Below are 17746 nucleotides of genomic sequence, written 5' to 3'. Positions count from 1 at the left end.
AAGAAAGTGAACTCTGGCAGGACAGGAACATTGAAGGGGTTTTTTTGATGTAGTTATTTTTATCAGGCAAAAAAGGTCTTGTGCCTGAAAGACTGAAACCATATTCTAGTGAAAAGCAGTTAACAGATTATTCTCTTTGTGAAAAATAAAACCTCAGTGTGCATGATGCAGCAGGACAGGTAAGGGCACTTCAGCAGCACAAAGCAGCCTCCAGATTATTCAATAATGAGTTCAAGAACCAACAGCTGCTTGAGGTAGAACAAACTAGAGCTGAAAGGCTGAAAGTCCGGTGTTCCTCACGTTCCAGGAGTGGAGGGGCAGTAAAGCTGTCTAAAGGCCAGGCTTGCTCCAGAAAGGGAACACGCCTGTTCAGGAAGGTGAGACTAGTACAGGGGCAGATCAAAGATAAAGGGCTGCAGAGGTGGGAGTATGCTCCTCGCTTCATTGCATCAACAGTATAAAACTGGATCAGCAAGGAGCAAAGCCACAGTTATTTCAGCAAGTGAGTACTGAGTAAGGTTGATCAATCTTTCTTCACTAAGGGTAAGAATTAGGGGAAAGGTAAGAGAAGGAAGGAAGGAGCTGGGCTTTCTGTGAGCTCTCATGGGTGAACCAAAGTCTGGCTTCTAGATAGAAACGCCTGGTCTTCTAGAACTGGAGAAGAGCTGCTCTGACAGGAAACGTGCAGGGGTTCAAGTCCAGCAGAATAAGTGCTCTGACACCAGCTTAAGTGGTAGCTATGTAAACCTGTACTCAGATATTTTTTTTTTATAGCTGTACAAATTAATTGACACATTGATTAATTCTTTCTCCCTGAAAGAAGTAAACCAGAGACAAGTTTTGTCATCTTCAGGGCATGGAGAGAGGCTGTTCTTGTACTGCCCAGCTGTAGTTGGTGTTTAAATAGGAGACCGAACAGCAGGAGAAAGTGGTTCATGTCTCGTTTTATTCAGCTGACAAAGTGGCAAATCATTAATGGCAGGTTACAAACATTATTTTGTTTGGATCACAAGCCCGCTTGGTAAGATGGGGAAACAAAATTCTTACACAAATTTTAGAGAAGCTTCCTGAAGTTGGTTGTCATGATAAAACCAATACAAATACAACGGGTGGTGAAGTTAAATACAGTGCAAGGAAACAAGGCTGTACCCATGCTTTGATTTAATGCTTCCAGCCCCTGCCAGCCAACAGCTCGGTTTGCAACCCTTAGGAGATCATGGGATTTCTTTCCAGCACAAACGATCGCTGAACTGCCTCCGAAACAATCCTAGCTCACTGCACTTGAGTTGTTCCTAGCCCCACAGCGCTGGCGTATGCCGTCAAGATATCCACAATTTGTTTTGTTTCTAGGGTCATTCGAGCTTCAGTCAGCCAGTCATGTGCCACTCTCCTCGACTCTCCTCTCAACTGGTTGACGAATTTAGCCGCCAGCTCCAGATCTCCGTGTTCGATGCAATACGAAGCGTAAGACAGTAATTTAAATGTGTCGAGGTCGTCAGGGCTGAGCTCAGCAGGTGGCTTCAGCTGCTGAGGGTGAAACAGAAGCAGCGACTGCAGGTAGGACAGGAAGTATTGATACAAGCTGTTTCTCGTTTCATCGATCATAGCCACTCTTTTTGCCAGTTTTTGGACTGTGTAGAAACGTGCTCTGAGGGCATCTTCACTGTACACTCCCCGTGTCAGTGACTCCTGCGGGAGAGCTGCTGTTAAGGCTTCTGTGAAGGCGTTGTCGGAGCAGCTGGCTTTGATGGCCTTCACTGCACTCTCCAGCGGTTCCGTGGGACTATCCCCAGAGGCTGTTTTCATGCAATATTTGAGTGCTTCGACAGAAAGCCACAGCTGATGAGCCTTCCTGGCTTCCTCTTCCGCTACGGCGTGACCTGCAAAATAAGCCAAGAAGGGGACTCTCAGTTGGGGGCACATGTATGGGGAGTTTTGAACACAAGCAGCAAAAGCCATCCCTCTAAACACTCTGCTTTCAGAAGCAGCCACCCCCTTGGTACTTGATCTTAACAAATCTGTTCTGCAATTCAGGGTTGGAAAAAGATGAGAGCTTTGGACTCAGGCAGGGTGGGTTTCCTGGGTGTTCAGCAGCGTGGTAAACCCAGGCCGTGTCCTACATGCCTAAGGCTGGGCTTAAGGACACAGGTTTGGGTAACGGGCCTTTGGGTATCGTGACTTTAGCCCTTAAAGAAATGTGGGTTCAGTGCTCACTCTCAACTGCTTGCTCAATTCCTTTCAGCCTGGCGTAGGCAGTGTTGATATCCAACGTGAAGTTGTCGAGCTGTTCCTGAGTAAGGCGTCTGAATTGCATTTCTTGTTCACTGAGTTTCTCTGATAAGTTCTGAAACAGAGCAAGACACCTACATCAGACCAGAAAGAGCTGTTCAATTATATTTACCTTATTTTTAAGATACATTTCTATAAATCTGTTGTTCTTGCTAGGGACAATACATAATACAATATACTAATAAGAAGCCTTATTAGGGTGAATTTAACAGTTAACAGCACTTGTCACTGTCAAAAATTTCTCACCTATAGCAAAAGCTTTTAAGACAAGTCTGAATACAACCTACATGTTCAGGCATTTCGTTTAATCTCTTCAGGATGCGCAGGCTTCCCTCCCCAGCCCACATCTCAGTCTCCTGGAGTCTCATCCTGAAGGACGTGCTTTGCAAGGGTTCAAATATCTGCCTAATTCCTTGGGGACTCTTCTCCCTTACCTGCTCAAATTCCACCTTTAGTTCCTGCTCCTGGATCTTAAGAACGTCTCTCAGATGGTCTGTGTGGGCAGCAGCCTGGCGCCGGAGCTGGGTCCTCATTTCGTTCTCCATCACCTCTCGGACTTCTTCAACCTGCACACACACAAGCAGCTGTTATTACACCGAGGTTTTCAACTGCTTGTCAGATGCTACGATTATATCATCCGTCAGTGATTACTGAGGGTAAGTTTTATACAAGTGGCATTGACAGAGCTCATGTTTCATCTTAAAAAGCTGAAAAAAAAAAAGTACTTCAAAAGATAAAACCTCCAGTGCCCAGATTCCTACGTTTGTAATTTGCACTTGCTTCATGTCCAAAGCAGCATTAAAATTCTGAGTTTTCACAGTCTTTTGGAAAGAAGTAAAATCCCAAACCACTGGCAAAGAGTGGCAGAACATGGAGATGCCTCCTGGAGGCAGGACAGAGGGGCTACACGGCCCTAACGATGGCCAGACGGGGGCAGATCAAACATCCATTTTGACCCAGTAATCCCATCTCCAACAGCAGACAGGAAGGTGAGGAAGTCGTTCCCTGTTTCGCTGTATGATTCTACCACTCTAACTCTGCAGACATTTCCTTGCTCAACATCTCCTTTCCACACTTATCCTGAGGGTTACCCTATCTGAAGTCTCCCATCCCTCAGAACACCTCAGCTGCTCTTCTGTGCACTCCCTCTAGCTCTTCTACCTCCTTTTTGAGCCAGAGATGCAAACAGGTGTGTTATGCCACTTTACCTTCTTCTCCTGTTCTACTTCAATCTCACTTTTGTGATGCTCCAGCGCTTTGGCCACTGCTGCCTCAAACGATTTTTTATCTTCAAGTTTCTGCTTCTCCAGGGCCAGCTCGATGTGCTGCTGTTCCCTCACTCGCTGCTCCGCCAGCTCCTTGTTTAACTGGTCGATGCGACGATGGGCGTGTGCAATGAGAGAATTTAAGTCATCCGTCGATAACTGGCCAGCTAAAGAAAACAAAGGGCGTTACAAAGGTCTGCAGGGACACTGCCGTCGCGGTGCTTCCCCGCCTCCCACTCGAGCACTCCCAGGCTCCATGTGATTGACCAGCAAGCATGTTTTATGAAAAGCTTCCGAGCCCTCAAGCCCTTGACCTGTACTCATGCCCGCCCGTTACAATTTTCTGAGCCACACCTAGGAGCAAGTACTTTCTATCCAGGACAGAAATCATCTTAGTTTCTTTGAAGTGACTTGATGATCCTTGAGGTCTTTTCCAACCTTAATGATTCTATTATTCTATTATTTACACTCCTATACCCATGTCACATTCAATTAGAGGAGACTGTCAACAACTCTGTACATTTCTTGGTCTTTACACTACCACGTATTTTCCCCTGTGACAGGACGCAGGGCAGCAGGGTATGTAAAACCCCGGTTCTGACCGGTATCTCCAGCTGGGACCAGCTTACAGAATTTTGATCCTGAGAACACTGAAGTCATTGTGAGAGACAGCCAGAATTATGTTCTCTCTTCAACAGTCCTCCAGACCAACTGTTTGCAACCACATTTCTTACTCTGATTTGTACCTTTTGGGTTTGGCTACTCAAAGAGCAGGAGGGGTCCCAACTACTTCTGTCTCTGCTAAGAAGTTTGCTGTTTTTCTGCTGGGACAGGAGGAGGAAACAAGCTCCTCCTGCAGCCTTTGTAGATGTGATGACCTGAGAATGGCCCAGGCTCTGTAAAATCCTGCAGCTTATTTTGCGCTGGCTGCCAGCTGCATCGCCTGTGTGGAAAACCAGGGACTACTCAGAAAAGTGTTCCTGCAGGGCCCAAAGCAAGTGAAATTCAGCAGTCCTTCGGCCATTCTGCTGGTGTGTGCTGGAGAAAGGACCAGCACGAGAGGGCTCGGTGCAGCGGTGCTCGCGTCCAGCAGGGAAGCTGACCAGCACCACTAAGCTCAGCTGTTGAATTAAACACTGCTACAAACAGAACAGGGTTTTACTGCACTCCGGTTTTAAATTACATTTCTTGGATCGAAAGGGAAAAAATAGTAATCAACCTCAGAATCAACACTTCTAAAATCAATCGTGAAGATTAAATTCAGAGAGTCAAGCCTACTTCAAATTAAACAAATGTGGTTTTGGTGACCCAGCTCAGAATCCCCTACGTGGCTTTTCCAGCACACAAAGCACCCAGATGTTCAGTGGCATCGGCAGGAGCTGGCGTATCCAGCCCCCCCTCGAGCCAGGATTGCTGCTGGGTGGGCCTATGTGAGGACAAACACCATCACACAGCTTAACCAAACTGGTTGAAGTTTCGTTTCTCATTGGAATCTCAGAAGCATGCATCAACTGGCTTAAATTCACAAAGAACATTTAAACCTGGCTTTCACATGCCAGCAATCACACTGACCTGGGAAATGCCACCAGACAAAGAGTCTGTGGTTTAAGCTAGACGTGCAAAACTAGTGGAAAGGATCCCAAGCATACCTCAGCTTGAAATGTTTCAGGAATGCAACATTTCACCCCTGTGTTGATACTGCCTGTAACTGAGTCATGTACCACACAAACAGAGAAAAGGGCAGAGAGAAGAGATGACATTCACAAGAGCAGAACAAGTTACAGGAACTCACCTAAGTCAGTTATCTCTGCAACAGAAAGAGGAGAGGTTGGAAAAGTTAATGCACGTTCACTACAGCAAGTCAGTCAGGCAAAAGGAAAACAGAAAACTAAGAGCTGCTTATCTACAGTGACTTAAACATCAGTCCAAGTCTTCAGGAATTTAGGAAGAACAGTATGTCAAGTATAAAAGTTGATATTCCAGGCAAGATGTGGCCCAAAACATCCCAACCACTAAAATCACCTTTGGAAACCCACAGACTGATGAAGTTTAGCCAAAGCAAGGAATAGAAGTTTGAAACAGAAAAGTGAAACAGGACATCAGAAGTTTTAGTCTGACATTTCTAGGCTCTCATAAATCAGAAGCAGTTAGTTAAGAAACAAAATTCCCAAGAGGCATGAGAGTCACGGACCATAACAAGGCAGTCTGGTGTTACTTCAGTAGTTCACACCAGTATGAAATTGAATAAATGGAAGGGATCAGATTCCCTTTCCTCCCTCAAAAGGGGCAGCAATCACAAAACCCAAGATGTTCTCCCTTCATCCTGTGCAAGGAAAGGCAGCTCATGAGATTTCAGATCTCAGGCAAAGAATTGCAGTAGGAACAGCATAACTAAATGTAAGATGCCTATTCACAGCTTCTGGGCAGCATTTTCTGTTGTTCAAGGTAAGTTACTGTGTCGATTTAATTTAGAAACAGCATCTACTGGGGTAGGTAGGGTATGAACAGTTAATTCTGTCTGTCAGCATTTCTATCATTTCAGTGATGGTGTAGAGAAATCCAGGGAGTTCTCTGTCACTCTGTAATAATGGTGTATTTTAATACCTATAATCACAGAGAGTAAACCAGATCAGTGAGCAACACAGATCTCATCCCAATCTTGAGTGACCTGGCTCTCTTCCTGGAATATACCAGGGGAGGGAACAGATGTTTAAACAACCATATGATATGATACGCTTTTTTGAAACTTCCAATACAGCACAGGTAGCTTCCAGAATTAATCCTCTTCCTAACAGCGGCTTTAGATTACTTATTTTAATTGGGAATTGATTTTCACTTCAAACCAACCAAACAATATGAAAAATAGGACACTGGATGTTCAATTCAGTGGCTGTAGTGACAGAAACACCACAACCCGAAGTGACCTGCATGCAACAAGCACGAAAAAACCCTGCAATCAGAGACTTACTGAGCCCCTTCCAGCCGGGCTGGACATCGGGGGTGATACTGTCAAGCTCGCGCTGAAACTCTTCTCTAGCTGTCGCCACAAGCTCATGATATTGAGCTACTATCTTGGCCTCAGTTTGTGCTTCCTGAACCTGTAACAAACAAAAACAAGATCAGTTTATTTTTCAAGACAAATATTGAGAACAGAGGCATATATCATTTAAAGCCAGGTCTTGAGTTAGTGGCAGATACCGTTATCCTCCAGCACAACCAAAGCAAACTCACTTCAGGGAGCAAAACCCCACCTCTTGTATGCCGTAATTCTTTGCTGGACCTACCACAAAGCCACTTCTCCTGACATGCACACTGTAACCAGATAGCCAGCTTATAGCCTAGACAGGCCCAGAAGAGCATCTTAATTCAGTTTATATCTTTAAAGATCTCCAGCTCTTCTTCTCTGCTTTCAGCTGCCATACAGGCCTGGGACGGCTGCCCCCCCCTCTGATATTCCCACTATTAGGCTAAATTCTCCACTCAACACACACCTGATTAATTATCTGCTGTGCTGCAAAGGAGGTAAATTTCACCTTTACATTTCTTCCCTAGTCTTCTGAGCTGTAAAGTGATTTACCCACCTAGTCCTTAGCACCATTTGCTCCTACTCCTCCCTACCTTCATGCTAAAGTCCTCTCGGCACCAAATGGCAAGAATTACAAGTCGCTCGCAAGAAAGGACAGATGCGAATCAAGCTGGCTGGAGACTCTCTCAAGACAGAGTTCAAGTTCTTCCTGCAAAGATCTTGTCATGACTGTTCACTGATATATAACCATCTCAAAGACTGAGTATAGCTAAAAAAGGCCAAAATTTACACTGTAAAAAAATATTTAAAGTACTACAGAGGATCTGGGAATAGGAAGCCTGCACAAGCTGCCAAGCAATCATTATTCTAATGGCAATTAAATAATTCTGTGGCAGCATTACCTTTTTCACAACATTGTCCAAGTCAACTATCATATGATGAAGATTTTCTTCTGCAGCAGTAATGTGAGGTTTGGCTCCTGCGAGCTGAGACTTCTTGGCATTCTCGATGACACCTTTTGTCTTCTCTAACTCTTCTCTGAAAAAAGAAGCAGCTGCTAATTATAATGCATACAGAAAAGTTTACTTTATGCTGTCTGTGTTATAAATAGTTACTGGTAGAGCTACTGGATATCTCTACTGGTGCTTCCCATCTACCAGCTCTGTGGCCAAGATGCTGTGATTAAAGATTTTTCTTTCCACAGCCTGAAGCCTAAAGATGTCAAAGTGTCTATTCCAAGTAAAATGAGAATTATCTACAGTACAGTTAGTACTTAGGACTCAAGACTTAGTGGACGGAGCAGATGAGAGAAAGTTCACTCTTGGTGAGTTTTACTCTTTGAAACCCTCAGGTACATCACAGAACTACTTTTACTCAGCACAGCTACTTCAAAGATAAGAGAAGTTTGTAACTTAAATATCAATTGTGCATCTTCAAGGATGATGTTCCCCTCTCTTCACTGTTGCCCTCTCAGCCTCAGAAGCATCAAAAAGCTCCCAAATTTATTCTCATTACAAAAGCAACGTAGGGATATTTGTCTGTCATTTTTGCTGCTATAATCCCTACGCAGTGAGTCTGCACACCAGGCTCAATGCACATCAGCGGGGTTCATACAGAACCCTGGGTAACAAGCAGTGCTCCATTTCAGAATTCAAGTTTTTCTTAGACATGTGCTTAGTAAAAATCTAACCTTAAAAGCAACTCTGCTGACAGATGGAACTGCCAAACAATACTCCAAGGTTTAATTTTTCATTACAACTAAAAGCAGCTAGTGATGTTACTGACTCAACACAGACTGCAGTCATGGAGTCCTTCCTATAGGTTTAATATTGACAAAATTATCCAAAAATAGTAATAAAATTGTTATGGAATTTATTTAATCTTACTTGAACTTACCAACACTATATATCTAAGGAAATAAACAAGTTCTTAAAAAGAAGAACAGGACTATTTCAGACTTTGGTACAGTGAGGACTATTTGCACAGACACCTAAGATCTACACACTGCAAATTAAAATATTAATTTGTGTATTCAATCTTTTTTTGATTTGGCACCAACACATCAGTTTAATAAAGAACACAGGTGACTGCATACTTTCTAGAAACTCTTCTAGTGTCTGCTAGCCCTCACACGGGTGATGTTAACTTACCACTCGATAAGCCTTAAAAACAGAGAACTTACTTGGCTTTCAGAAGGGCATCAGCAGCTTCATCCACTGCTCTCCTCCGATCCTTCAGCGCTTCCTCCAGAGTACGCCACTGAGATGATTTTTTCTCCCCAGCAGCCTAAGAAGCACAGATGCCTAATTAGGGCCACCACAATAATGAAATAAGAGTCAAAAAATAAAATACTGAAAGCCTGTAGAGATTCAGAAGCCGCTGCACTCATTTCACTCAAGTGACATTTTTGTGTTTTACCAACAGCACAGCTGGAAGCTTTATGAACGATTTTTTCCTTCCAGTGTTTTATTTTGTTTTCTTTGATGCTTAATGTTCTGTTTCATCTGAGCAACAACCGTTTGTCCACACAGAAGAGCTTGTGCGAGGATCACTGCATGGTGCCAAAACATTCCGGGGGAGAATCTCTACATGTATTGAAGTACTGTAATGCTTTAAAATTGCTTTTAAGCTTAATACTTAAAGCTGCTTAATTTTAAAGTAAGCTTAATATTTAAGCTTAACTAAAAACTCTTAAGACACCTGTTTTACTCATTACTATATTAAATCTCAAGTGCTTGTTTAGTTGCCCGTATGCCCGTGCTCGTTGATTAACCACTAAATTATACCCTCTGCTCCAGAACTGAATAGGAAGAAGCGGTTCCACACAAATCCTGGCATTAACACACCAAAACCGCAGCTGGTGTCACTCATATGTCCCCATCTTGTTTCCAGACAAGAAACAAACAATCCAGCAAGAAGATTTTGGCAAAGGGAATAGTTCAACAGATTTATCAGGGTGGCCAGCATGACACCCTAACTGTATCTAGGTAAAAAAGGGGCTTGGGAATTAAAATACAATTAATTAAAATACAACATGAAGACTATCAATGTGTAAACTTGAACTTTTCTTCATGAAAAAGGGAAATAAAGGAGTTAGGGGGGGAAAAAATTCAAAAGCAAACACACTGCGTTATTCAACTACACCACATTTCACAAGAGGAAAGATAAGCTTCCAACTTTATCCTGAATTGTGAAAAGATAACACAATAAACAAAACAAAAATTGTCCCCATTTGTCCAGTTTACCTCAGAATTGTCCATGGCCTCCTTCAGTATCTGCGAATGGGCATTCACTGCTTGCACAGCAGATTCCTGGGCAGTAATCGCCTGAAGGGTTATACGAGCTGTTGCGCTTAGGGCTGCTTCTAGAGTTGCTGCAAGGGCTGGAAAAAAATGAATTAACTTCATTAAACTATAAAGAAAAGAGCCTTAGAATCAGTAAAATGACACACTATATCCTCTGCATCTCCTTATGTTATTTTCTGTCACCCAAAAGAGTTGGTCAGTTCAGGAACTACGCCTGCAGAAGAAAGGTTGCCACAACACGCTCCTTATGTAGAGGAGTACTCAGGTGCACGTCTGCACTTGCAGCAATAAAGCTACTTGGTGGAAGACCTTTACTGTGTTTCTGCAGGGGGTGCACTTAAACCAAGAGGTATATTCCATCTTCATTTGTTACAATGGTGAGTAAGAGGAAACAAGTAAATTCCCCTGTCTTCCACAAGGAAGATATATTCCAAATGCAGAGTTATTCTTCCTAGCCAAGAAGGTGGTGGGCTCAACTATCTGTTCCGACTGGTAGAGAAGCACAAATGAGCTATTAATTATTCAAGCTGGAACCAAACCAGAATGGTTCAACAGAGTGAGTAACACCTGCCTTTCTGGAGTCAGACATTTATTTCTAAGTAGTAGGGTAAATAAATACACCTGTCCAGGAAATACTCCTCTGGATTTTTTCAGGGTAACATCTCAACTTCTTCACTTGCAAACAAAGTCCTTGTATGATGCAGACAGCTAATGCCAAGCCTCTTGATTCTGTTCCTGTCGCTCTCCTACACCACACAAAGTTCTGAGCAGAATCAAGCGGCAGCAGACCACAACCAGCATGTTTACTCCGAGCCCTTTAAGTCCAGGCTTGTCCATGCTTCTCATCCCTCGTGCACAACAGCAGCCCAAGGCTCAGACTCTGGCTGAGGACCAGAGCACTCAGAGCAATGTCTTAGTGTGGTTGACACATCTGCCAGGATCCCGTTTCACGTGCACAGCGGTCGGACAGGTCAGATCAGACACAGCACGTGGCACCAGCGCCTCTTCCACTATCAGCCCTTTCCAAGCACAAAGAGAATAATGACATAAAAAGGCCGTAGCTCCCACAGCAGGCTGAAGCATGTCCAATATGTGGGCTCAGTACTGTTAAACTCCCTTTCAAGCCTGTTTTCACTGGTTACGCCTACGTTAGCAGTAAACTCTCACTTTAAATACAGCTTCTGTTCAGCATCCTTGCAGTCAATGTCTCTAGCCTACCCACCCCCAAAGACTCCTTTCCTCTCACTGCAAAAGGTCTGTGGAGCCACTGCAGTCAGCTGTCCTTGCACTGCCCCTAGTTAGAAGTCATCCTTCAACATCCATCCATTTCTCCAAGAGGCTGGTGTCCCTCTCGTCCTCACCAACACTGGCTGGAGGATTATATGGGAACTTTCTAACGCTGCAGGCCATCTGCAGCTTGTGCTGGGTTTGCTTTCAGAAGGTAACTATCAAGGTAGCTGGCTACAGATTGCCCAGACATACTAGACAGCAAAACACCATCTACCAAAAAAATAAAAATTTATCTTTTTCTATCCCCCTGAGGCAAACCAGGAAAGGACCCCAGTTTAAACAAACCTCCTGATTTCAACTGTCATGCCACAGCCAAACCAAGACCAAACAGCAGCCTGGAAGTACTTAAAATCTGATAAACCAAGTCGGGGTGAGGAGGGAAGCGAAGATCACTGTTTTGAGCAGACACACAACAAGGACATGAGGTTTGGGACAAGGGAAAAGCCAGACCGCCTCTCAGTAACAGAGCTGGACTAACAGGTCTGTCCGAGTGAGAACCCAAGCAAGGAATTGTCATCATTTCCAACCCAGAACCTACAGGCGACTCTTCACACACCCTGACGTGCTGTCCCTGAACCACCACCGAACAAGTCGAGGCAGCAGCTCTGTAGACAAAGACCTGGGGACCCCAGGAGATGGCAACCAGACCACAGGTCAACAGCACGCTCTGACAGCAATGAGTCCCGACCGTGAACGATCAAACACCTCCCACAGGTCAAGTGAAGGAACCATTTCCCTCTAACTGGCACTTAGGAGACTACCTCTAGAATACAGTGTCTCATTTTGAGAGCCTCAGTAGAAGAAAGGCACAAACGAACCAAGGAAGGAACACCGGGGAGGCACTGAGATGGGAAGGGGATGGGAGCACAGGACACGGGTGAGAGGCTGAGGGATCTGGGCTTGTTCTAGCCTGAAGAAGAGAAGCCCAAGGGTTATTTTAAATAATGCCTTCCACATCTGAAGCAGTGTTACAGAAGAGACCAAACCAGACTTCCCAGAGGTGCTCAGAGAAAGGGCAAGAGGCAACAGATCCAAGTGCCAACAGGAGAAATTAATTGGATGTATCAGGTTCTCCATCATAAGAAGCACTGACAAAGCTCCTCAGAGAGGTCGAATAATCTCCATCCTTCGAGAGCTTCAGACCTCCATGGGAGAAGGCCCTGAGCAACCTGCCCCAAGTCTCCAAGCCAGGGAGTGGACTAGATTCCTTGGAGGTCCATTCCAACCCAAAATTTTTCATCATTCTTTAACTATCAGTTAATTCTTAGTGGGTGGAAGAAGCTTCAACTCCGCTCATTCTGCCAACACAACACAGGGACAACAACAAGAGAGGTGCATGAGCAACTTGGAACTCTGAATTGCACTCCAACAATTCTTCTGTCACACACAACGCATACACTAAAATGAACAGTATGGAGTTACCCGATATCTTCTCTTGCTCCTCTTTGTCTTGCTGGGCAAGCCGGGCTGCAACTTCTTCTGGTGACCGTTCTTTTATAGCATGGGAACCTTCATGTTCTTTACCTATTTAGAAGTAAAAGTTAAGTGGAGAGTCCAAATTAGTGTATGGATTACTTGCAGGGAAGTAACTTTCTTTTCAAAGCTGATTTTTATAGTCAGTATCACTTTATAAATCTGACTGCTGCACTAAGCCATGCTGAAACTACCTCCAGCATTTTTATATGCATAATTACAAAAGCCAGTTTCACATCTTCTTAAAATTAAAGACAGCAGCATGGATACCTCACATGCATCTGTAGATTTTTTGCTGTCTACTTACAAAAATACACAAGATTCAGAAGTGAAAGGCAAAGCAAGAAGTGAAGAACACTTATGGAGCCAAGTTTAAGTTTTAAGTGAACATCTGTTCTTATTTTTTTTTCAGTTCTCCTTTGCCACACTTAAGAGAGTCCAGGCAAAATAAGAAAGATGTGGGAGGGCTACGGTGAATCACAATTATACTCTACTCCCTCGCCTAAGGCTATTTAAAATGCCTTAAGAGTGAGCATTGACCTCAACAGCAAGTCTGCATCTGAACTGAGGAGAGAGCCCAGATCTCTCAGCTCTCAGACTCACACTGCAACAAAAAACATCAGGCTACCTTTGAATAATGCTGATGCAAACCCTGTGTCAACACTATGACACTCTGAAGAATGTATTTACTTACTGCCGGCATACTTTTATGAAACGAGTTCACACATAAAGAAATTAACATAATCTCATCTGAAAGAGACTAACATATAGAAGCTAGCATTTCTTGTTGACTGAAACAATAAATGCAGTTTCTTCACTTGGCCCTGGGCAGACTTGTTTTTCTGAACCTCAATCAGAAAGCTGCAAAGAGCAGAGGCAAACTGGATGGTACAAGTTCCAGCTCAGCATAAAGGCAGGCTTTCCTCTTGTGTTCACAGCTAAACCTGTCTCAGGTGTGAATCTCAGCTTCTTAGCATGTTAGAAATCTATTAACAGATCATGGAAGTTGTTTCTTCTACAAAAGGCAGAAAGAATCGCGCCTTTCAAAACAGATAAATATGAACACAGAAGTAAGAATTTATGCACTCAAAGCTAGAGGATTTTGTTTTTCTGCATCGCGTTCACATGATTTTTTTTCACCTTCTTCAGTCTGTATCCCCGGAGCTGGCACCGACACAGCGACACCTGTTGCGGAGATGATCTGTGCTGCAGCCTTGCCTGCTGTAAAATACAGTAACAGAACAAAACCAGTTAGTACCTATGATCTATAATGTAAGACAATGGATATAGGACCTAATTTTTTTCCCTCTGTAAAAATGTATTATTTGGACACTGATATAATTATTTCCAGAAAAAGATAATTTCCTGGACAAACAGCAACCAGGTAGTACTTATACATACACACATGCATGGCCATGAGAGATAAATGTAAAAAGATGTCACAACTGCTCCTCTCTAAACCAGTTCCATTTGATCTGGCTTTACAGTAACTCAGTAATTATCCAAAATTAAGCTTCTTGTGCTTGCACGAAGAAGAGGTAAATGGGCTTGGAGTGCAGCACCCAACGTTTTATTCTCATATCTAAACTGTGCAGGATAGTTTGTCTTAGGTTCCAACTATTCTATAAGGTAAATAATTTTTTTTTAAAAAGCCCCCCAAAAAAGCTAAAGCCATTTTAGACAAATTTTCTCATGACTGAAAAGAAACTAACATTAATTCTAAGAAATTATAGCATACTCATCATCAACCACTCCACAGGACTATTTTAATCTACCCTAGGATTCATGATGTAAGAGATCATTGAGCCTTTTGCTTCTCTCTATGTGATTCTGTAAAGTTACCTTCTTTTTCCTCTGAAGGAGCAACAGGTTCTGTTTTGCTCATTTGCGATTTGGTAGCAGGCTGTTTAGACTCTTTCATTACTTCTGCTACAGATGAGATCTGCAGTGGACCTTGCTGTATCTTGGAAATTCAAAAATAAGAAAGAGAATCAGTTTTCCAAATAACCTGTATGTCACCAATTCCATTATAACAGAAAAGAACATTTCCATGTCCAGATGACTGTATCATAAATCTAAACTTCAACGTACAACGTAAAAACAGTAGTGAGCCCATGTAATTTCTTGCCTTGATTTGTAATTTAAAAGGCATCGGTACAATTTTCACCTCTCCAAAACTGAAGGTACAATAGTGGCAGTTTTCACTGCAAAAGTTTATTAAGGCATGCATAAACAGCAAATAACTTCATGCCCCAAACATTCCAAACACTTCCGAGTGTTTTGAAAGACTACAGATAATGCAGCAACTATAAAAACCACAAGTACATGAAGGTCTGAAACAATTCCAGAAAGCAGATTTCAATTATTTCCCCTTGGACATTATTTAGTCCATACAGGTATACCTTAAATTCAGTTGATACTTCTCTTAATTTCATATGTCCTGAGCGTTTGTAATTAAAAAAATTAGGCCATCAGTCTTCCCTACCCAGCTTCAGTTTTTCAGGTAACCGCTCCAACAGCTTGCTCCCTCGATTGTTATTTTTTGTCCATCAACGCTTATGGGAGCCACCCCACCCATCCCACCCAGTTTCTATGCAATTCAAGTTGTAGTGGAAAATACATAAAACTGTTTTAAAGATATATGACTGCATAATTAAAAAAAACAAACATGACTCTATCTGGTTATCACTGAACAGAGGATGCTGCAGGCACGGCATGGGCTTGACCCACATGGAAGAATCAGGGTTGCACAATTTCACCGATTTCCCTTTGAAAGGATTCAGAAGGTAGTGTTCACAGCAGACGAACACTTACTTGAGCACTGTGAGGTTTTATGATATTAACACGCAAAGCCACAAGGTAATAATAAAGCATTTGAGTTACAGCCGTGACTGGGCAGATGATAACTTTGTCAGCCAACCAGTCTGTTTTAAAAAATTCACTAGTGCCTGGGAGGCATTAAGAGCTTGGATGATCACAAGGGAAGCATAGCTAAAACCAGAAGAGATCCTGTTCTGGTTAACTGATATTCTTCTGTTCATTAAGAACAGTTTTCTTTAAATCCAATTTAAAATATTTTGGGTTCCTTGAAAGTGAAATGGCTTCTGAAAGCTCAGGACAACCATGGCTAGAGCAGCTTTTTAGCATTCTTAGATAATTGGCAAGTGTTTGCTTTCAAATACAGGAAGAGCGAAACCTGCAGATACAATTTCCAGAGCTGTGATGGAGGCAGTATCAGGTTTGCCCTTCTCCAGGGTCACGCCACTAAGACTTCAAAGTATGATGCTTATGTAGGGCTCTGTACCATAGAAATCTACTCATTCAAAAATGTTCTCAGTTCTCTTTAAAGTAAGTTCAGCTTAGAATAACAGTTTCCTAACCCTGCTACATTGCTAACTACCCTAAGCCTCTAGGAAAATAGTTCAGTTCCAATATATCACCTACCTGTCTCTCTCCCAGATTTATTTCTGAGTATAAGTAGAGCAACTATTTAGTTAGGATCCTACTGGTTTATTTTACTATAAATAAAAATAACAGTTTTACAACCCACAGAGCAAAATCACAAGATGATAATGGGAAATGTACAAGCAGCAGTATTATGCAGCACAAAGTAGTTAGTACCTCAGATCATAACTCTTAAACCTGCTTCATTTAAGAATTCTTCAATTCTTAGCACACAGCAAAATTAGTCAGAATTTGAAAACAATGAGCAGATGCTCTCTTTATAAAAAAGTAAAATGAAAGGGTTGGAGTGAATGGGACACACTTACTGGTTTCTTTGGCATTGGTACAGTATAAGGCGCAGGACCAAGTGCCATCTCAAAGAGTTTATCAGAGTAGGGAATAGCCTTCTCTACGCTTTCCCGGAATTGCGTATCATAGCTGGCATACAGGACGGTTCCCCCTACTCCTCCACCCACAAACAGGACACCTGCACCAATGATTTTGCCTGCAGAAACACTGGAGGGGAAAAAAAGAGTGAAAGTTATGCAGATTGTATTATATGACAAACATCAAACAGTTTCCGAGTCTTTAGCTTACAGCTGGGGGCAACCACTTTGTTCCAGAAGCTTGCCAACAAACCCAGCACCCACTTTAAATCACTTTCAGCACCAGCAACATCCTGGTACCGTACTGGTTCGTGACGAACACAAAGCTAAGACAACAACCCACAATGTTCCCTCTAAATAGCAATCACCTTGACTAGGTTAATTTGGTTCTGACTGAATCAAACGAGGAATGCACAGAACCACAAGAACAAAAGTTAACCAACAAAAACATCCCCCCATCACCAATCTGCTCTTAAATGAAACTAAGGAGCAGATTCTCTCTTGGTCAATACCCCTCCAAAACCTTCTACGTACCCAGACTCTCCCGAGGCGGTGGCATATCCACGGTACAGTTGTAACGGACGGAGTGATGCTCTCCCACACCGGCTATTCTGCAAGGGGTAGAGGAGACAAGAGTTAAGCCACGAGCACATTTAAACATCATCGGAACAGTCTGCTCCACTGGTCCGTCTTGCTCGCCCTCAGAAGGAAAGCAGTGGCCGGCACTAGAGCAGTGATGGTGGACTCTGTTTTCCCCAAACAAAGGAGCTTTCTCAAGTGCAGCTTGTAGGTTAAGGGCATTTTAAGAAGTAATTAGGCATTTTGAAAAACGAGGGGAAAAAAAAACCTACCCCAGCTTATTTCTGCATTTATTTTGCCTGTTTATATCCCCTGCCTCCAGTCTGGGCAGTACAACTGGATTAGTTCAGATTCTCTTCAACAACCTCACGCACTAGAACAGCTCAGCTGTGAGCAGTGCAGAAGACAACAACAGCTGTTTAAATACTTAAAACTAATAAAAAACTATCTTTAATATTTAAAACTATTTTTATTTCTGAAGACATACAAGTTCTCCTTGAGCTTCCAAACCAAGACTTTCTCTTTAAAAGAATTAACAACACATCCACTTTCCAGATAGACATCAGATTATAATATAAATGAAATGACTATACGAAGAGTGATATTTAATTATATTCTACTTAAAAAAAAAAACACACTAAATGAGATTTTTATCTTCTTTACATTTCAGGTGAAAATTAAGATTTACCA

General features: G+C 42.7%; 1 protein-coding gene across 1 annotated transcript; it reads right to left on the bottom strand.

The window, feature by feature from the left end:
- Positions 1 to 926: 926 nt before the first annotated feature.
- Positions 927 to 17088, bottom strand: IMMT (inner membrane protein, mitochondrial; the record flags this gene model as incomplete). Its single annotated transcript, XM_010082735.1, has 14 exons — positions 927 to 1880; positions 2215 to 2344; positions 2724 to 2855; positions 3498 to 3721; positions 5347 to 5361; positions 6523 to 6652; positions 7482 to 7617; positions 8762 to 8865; positions 9825 to 9961; positions 12597 to 12698; positions 13788 to 13868; positions 14490 to 14610; positions 16418 to 16607; positions 17012 to 17088. Coding segments are annotated over 14 exons (2187 nt in total), but the record flags the coding sequence as incomplete, so codon positions are not given.
- Positions 17089 to 17746: the final 658 nt, after the last annotated feature.

Source organism: Pterocles gutturalis, unplaced genomic scaffold, assembly GCF_000699245.1.
Source record: "Pterocles gutturalis isolate BGI_N339 unplaced genomic scaffold, ASM69924v1 scaffold1830, whole genome shotgun sequence".
In the NCBI taxonomy this organism is placed as follows: Eukaryota; Metazoa; Chordata; class Aves; order Pterocliformes; family Pteroclidae; genus Pterocles; species Pterocles gutturalis.
The sequence above is the reverse complement of the archived record's forward strand: the minus strand, read 5'-3'. Positions and strand labels throughout refer to the sequence as shown.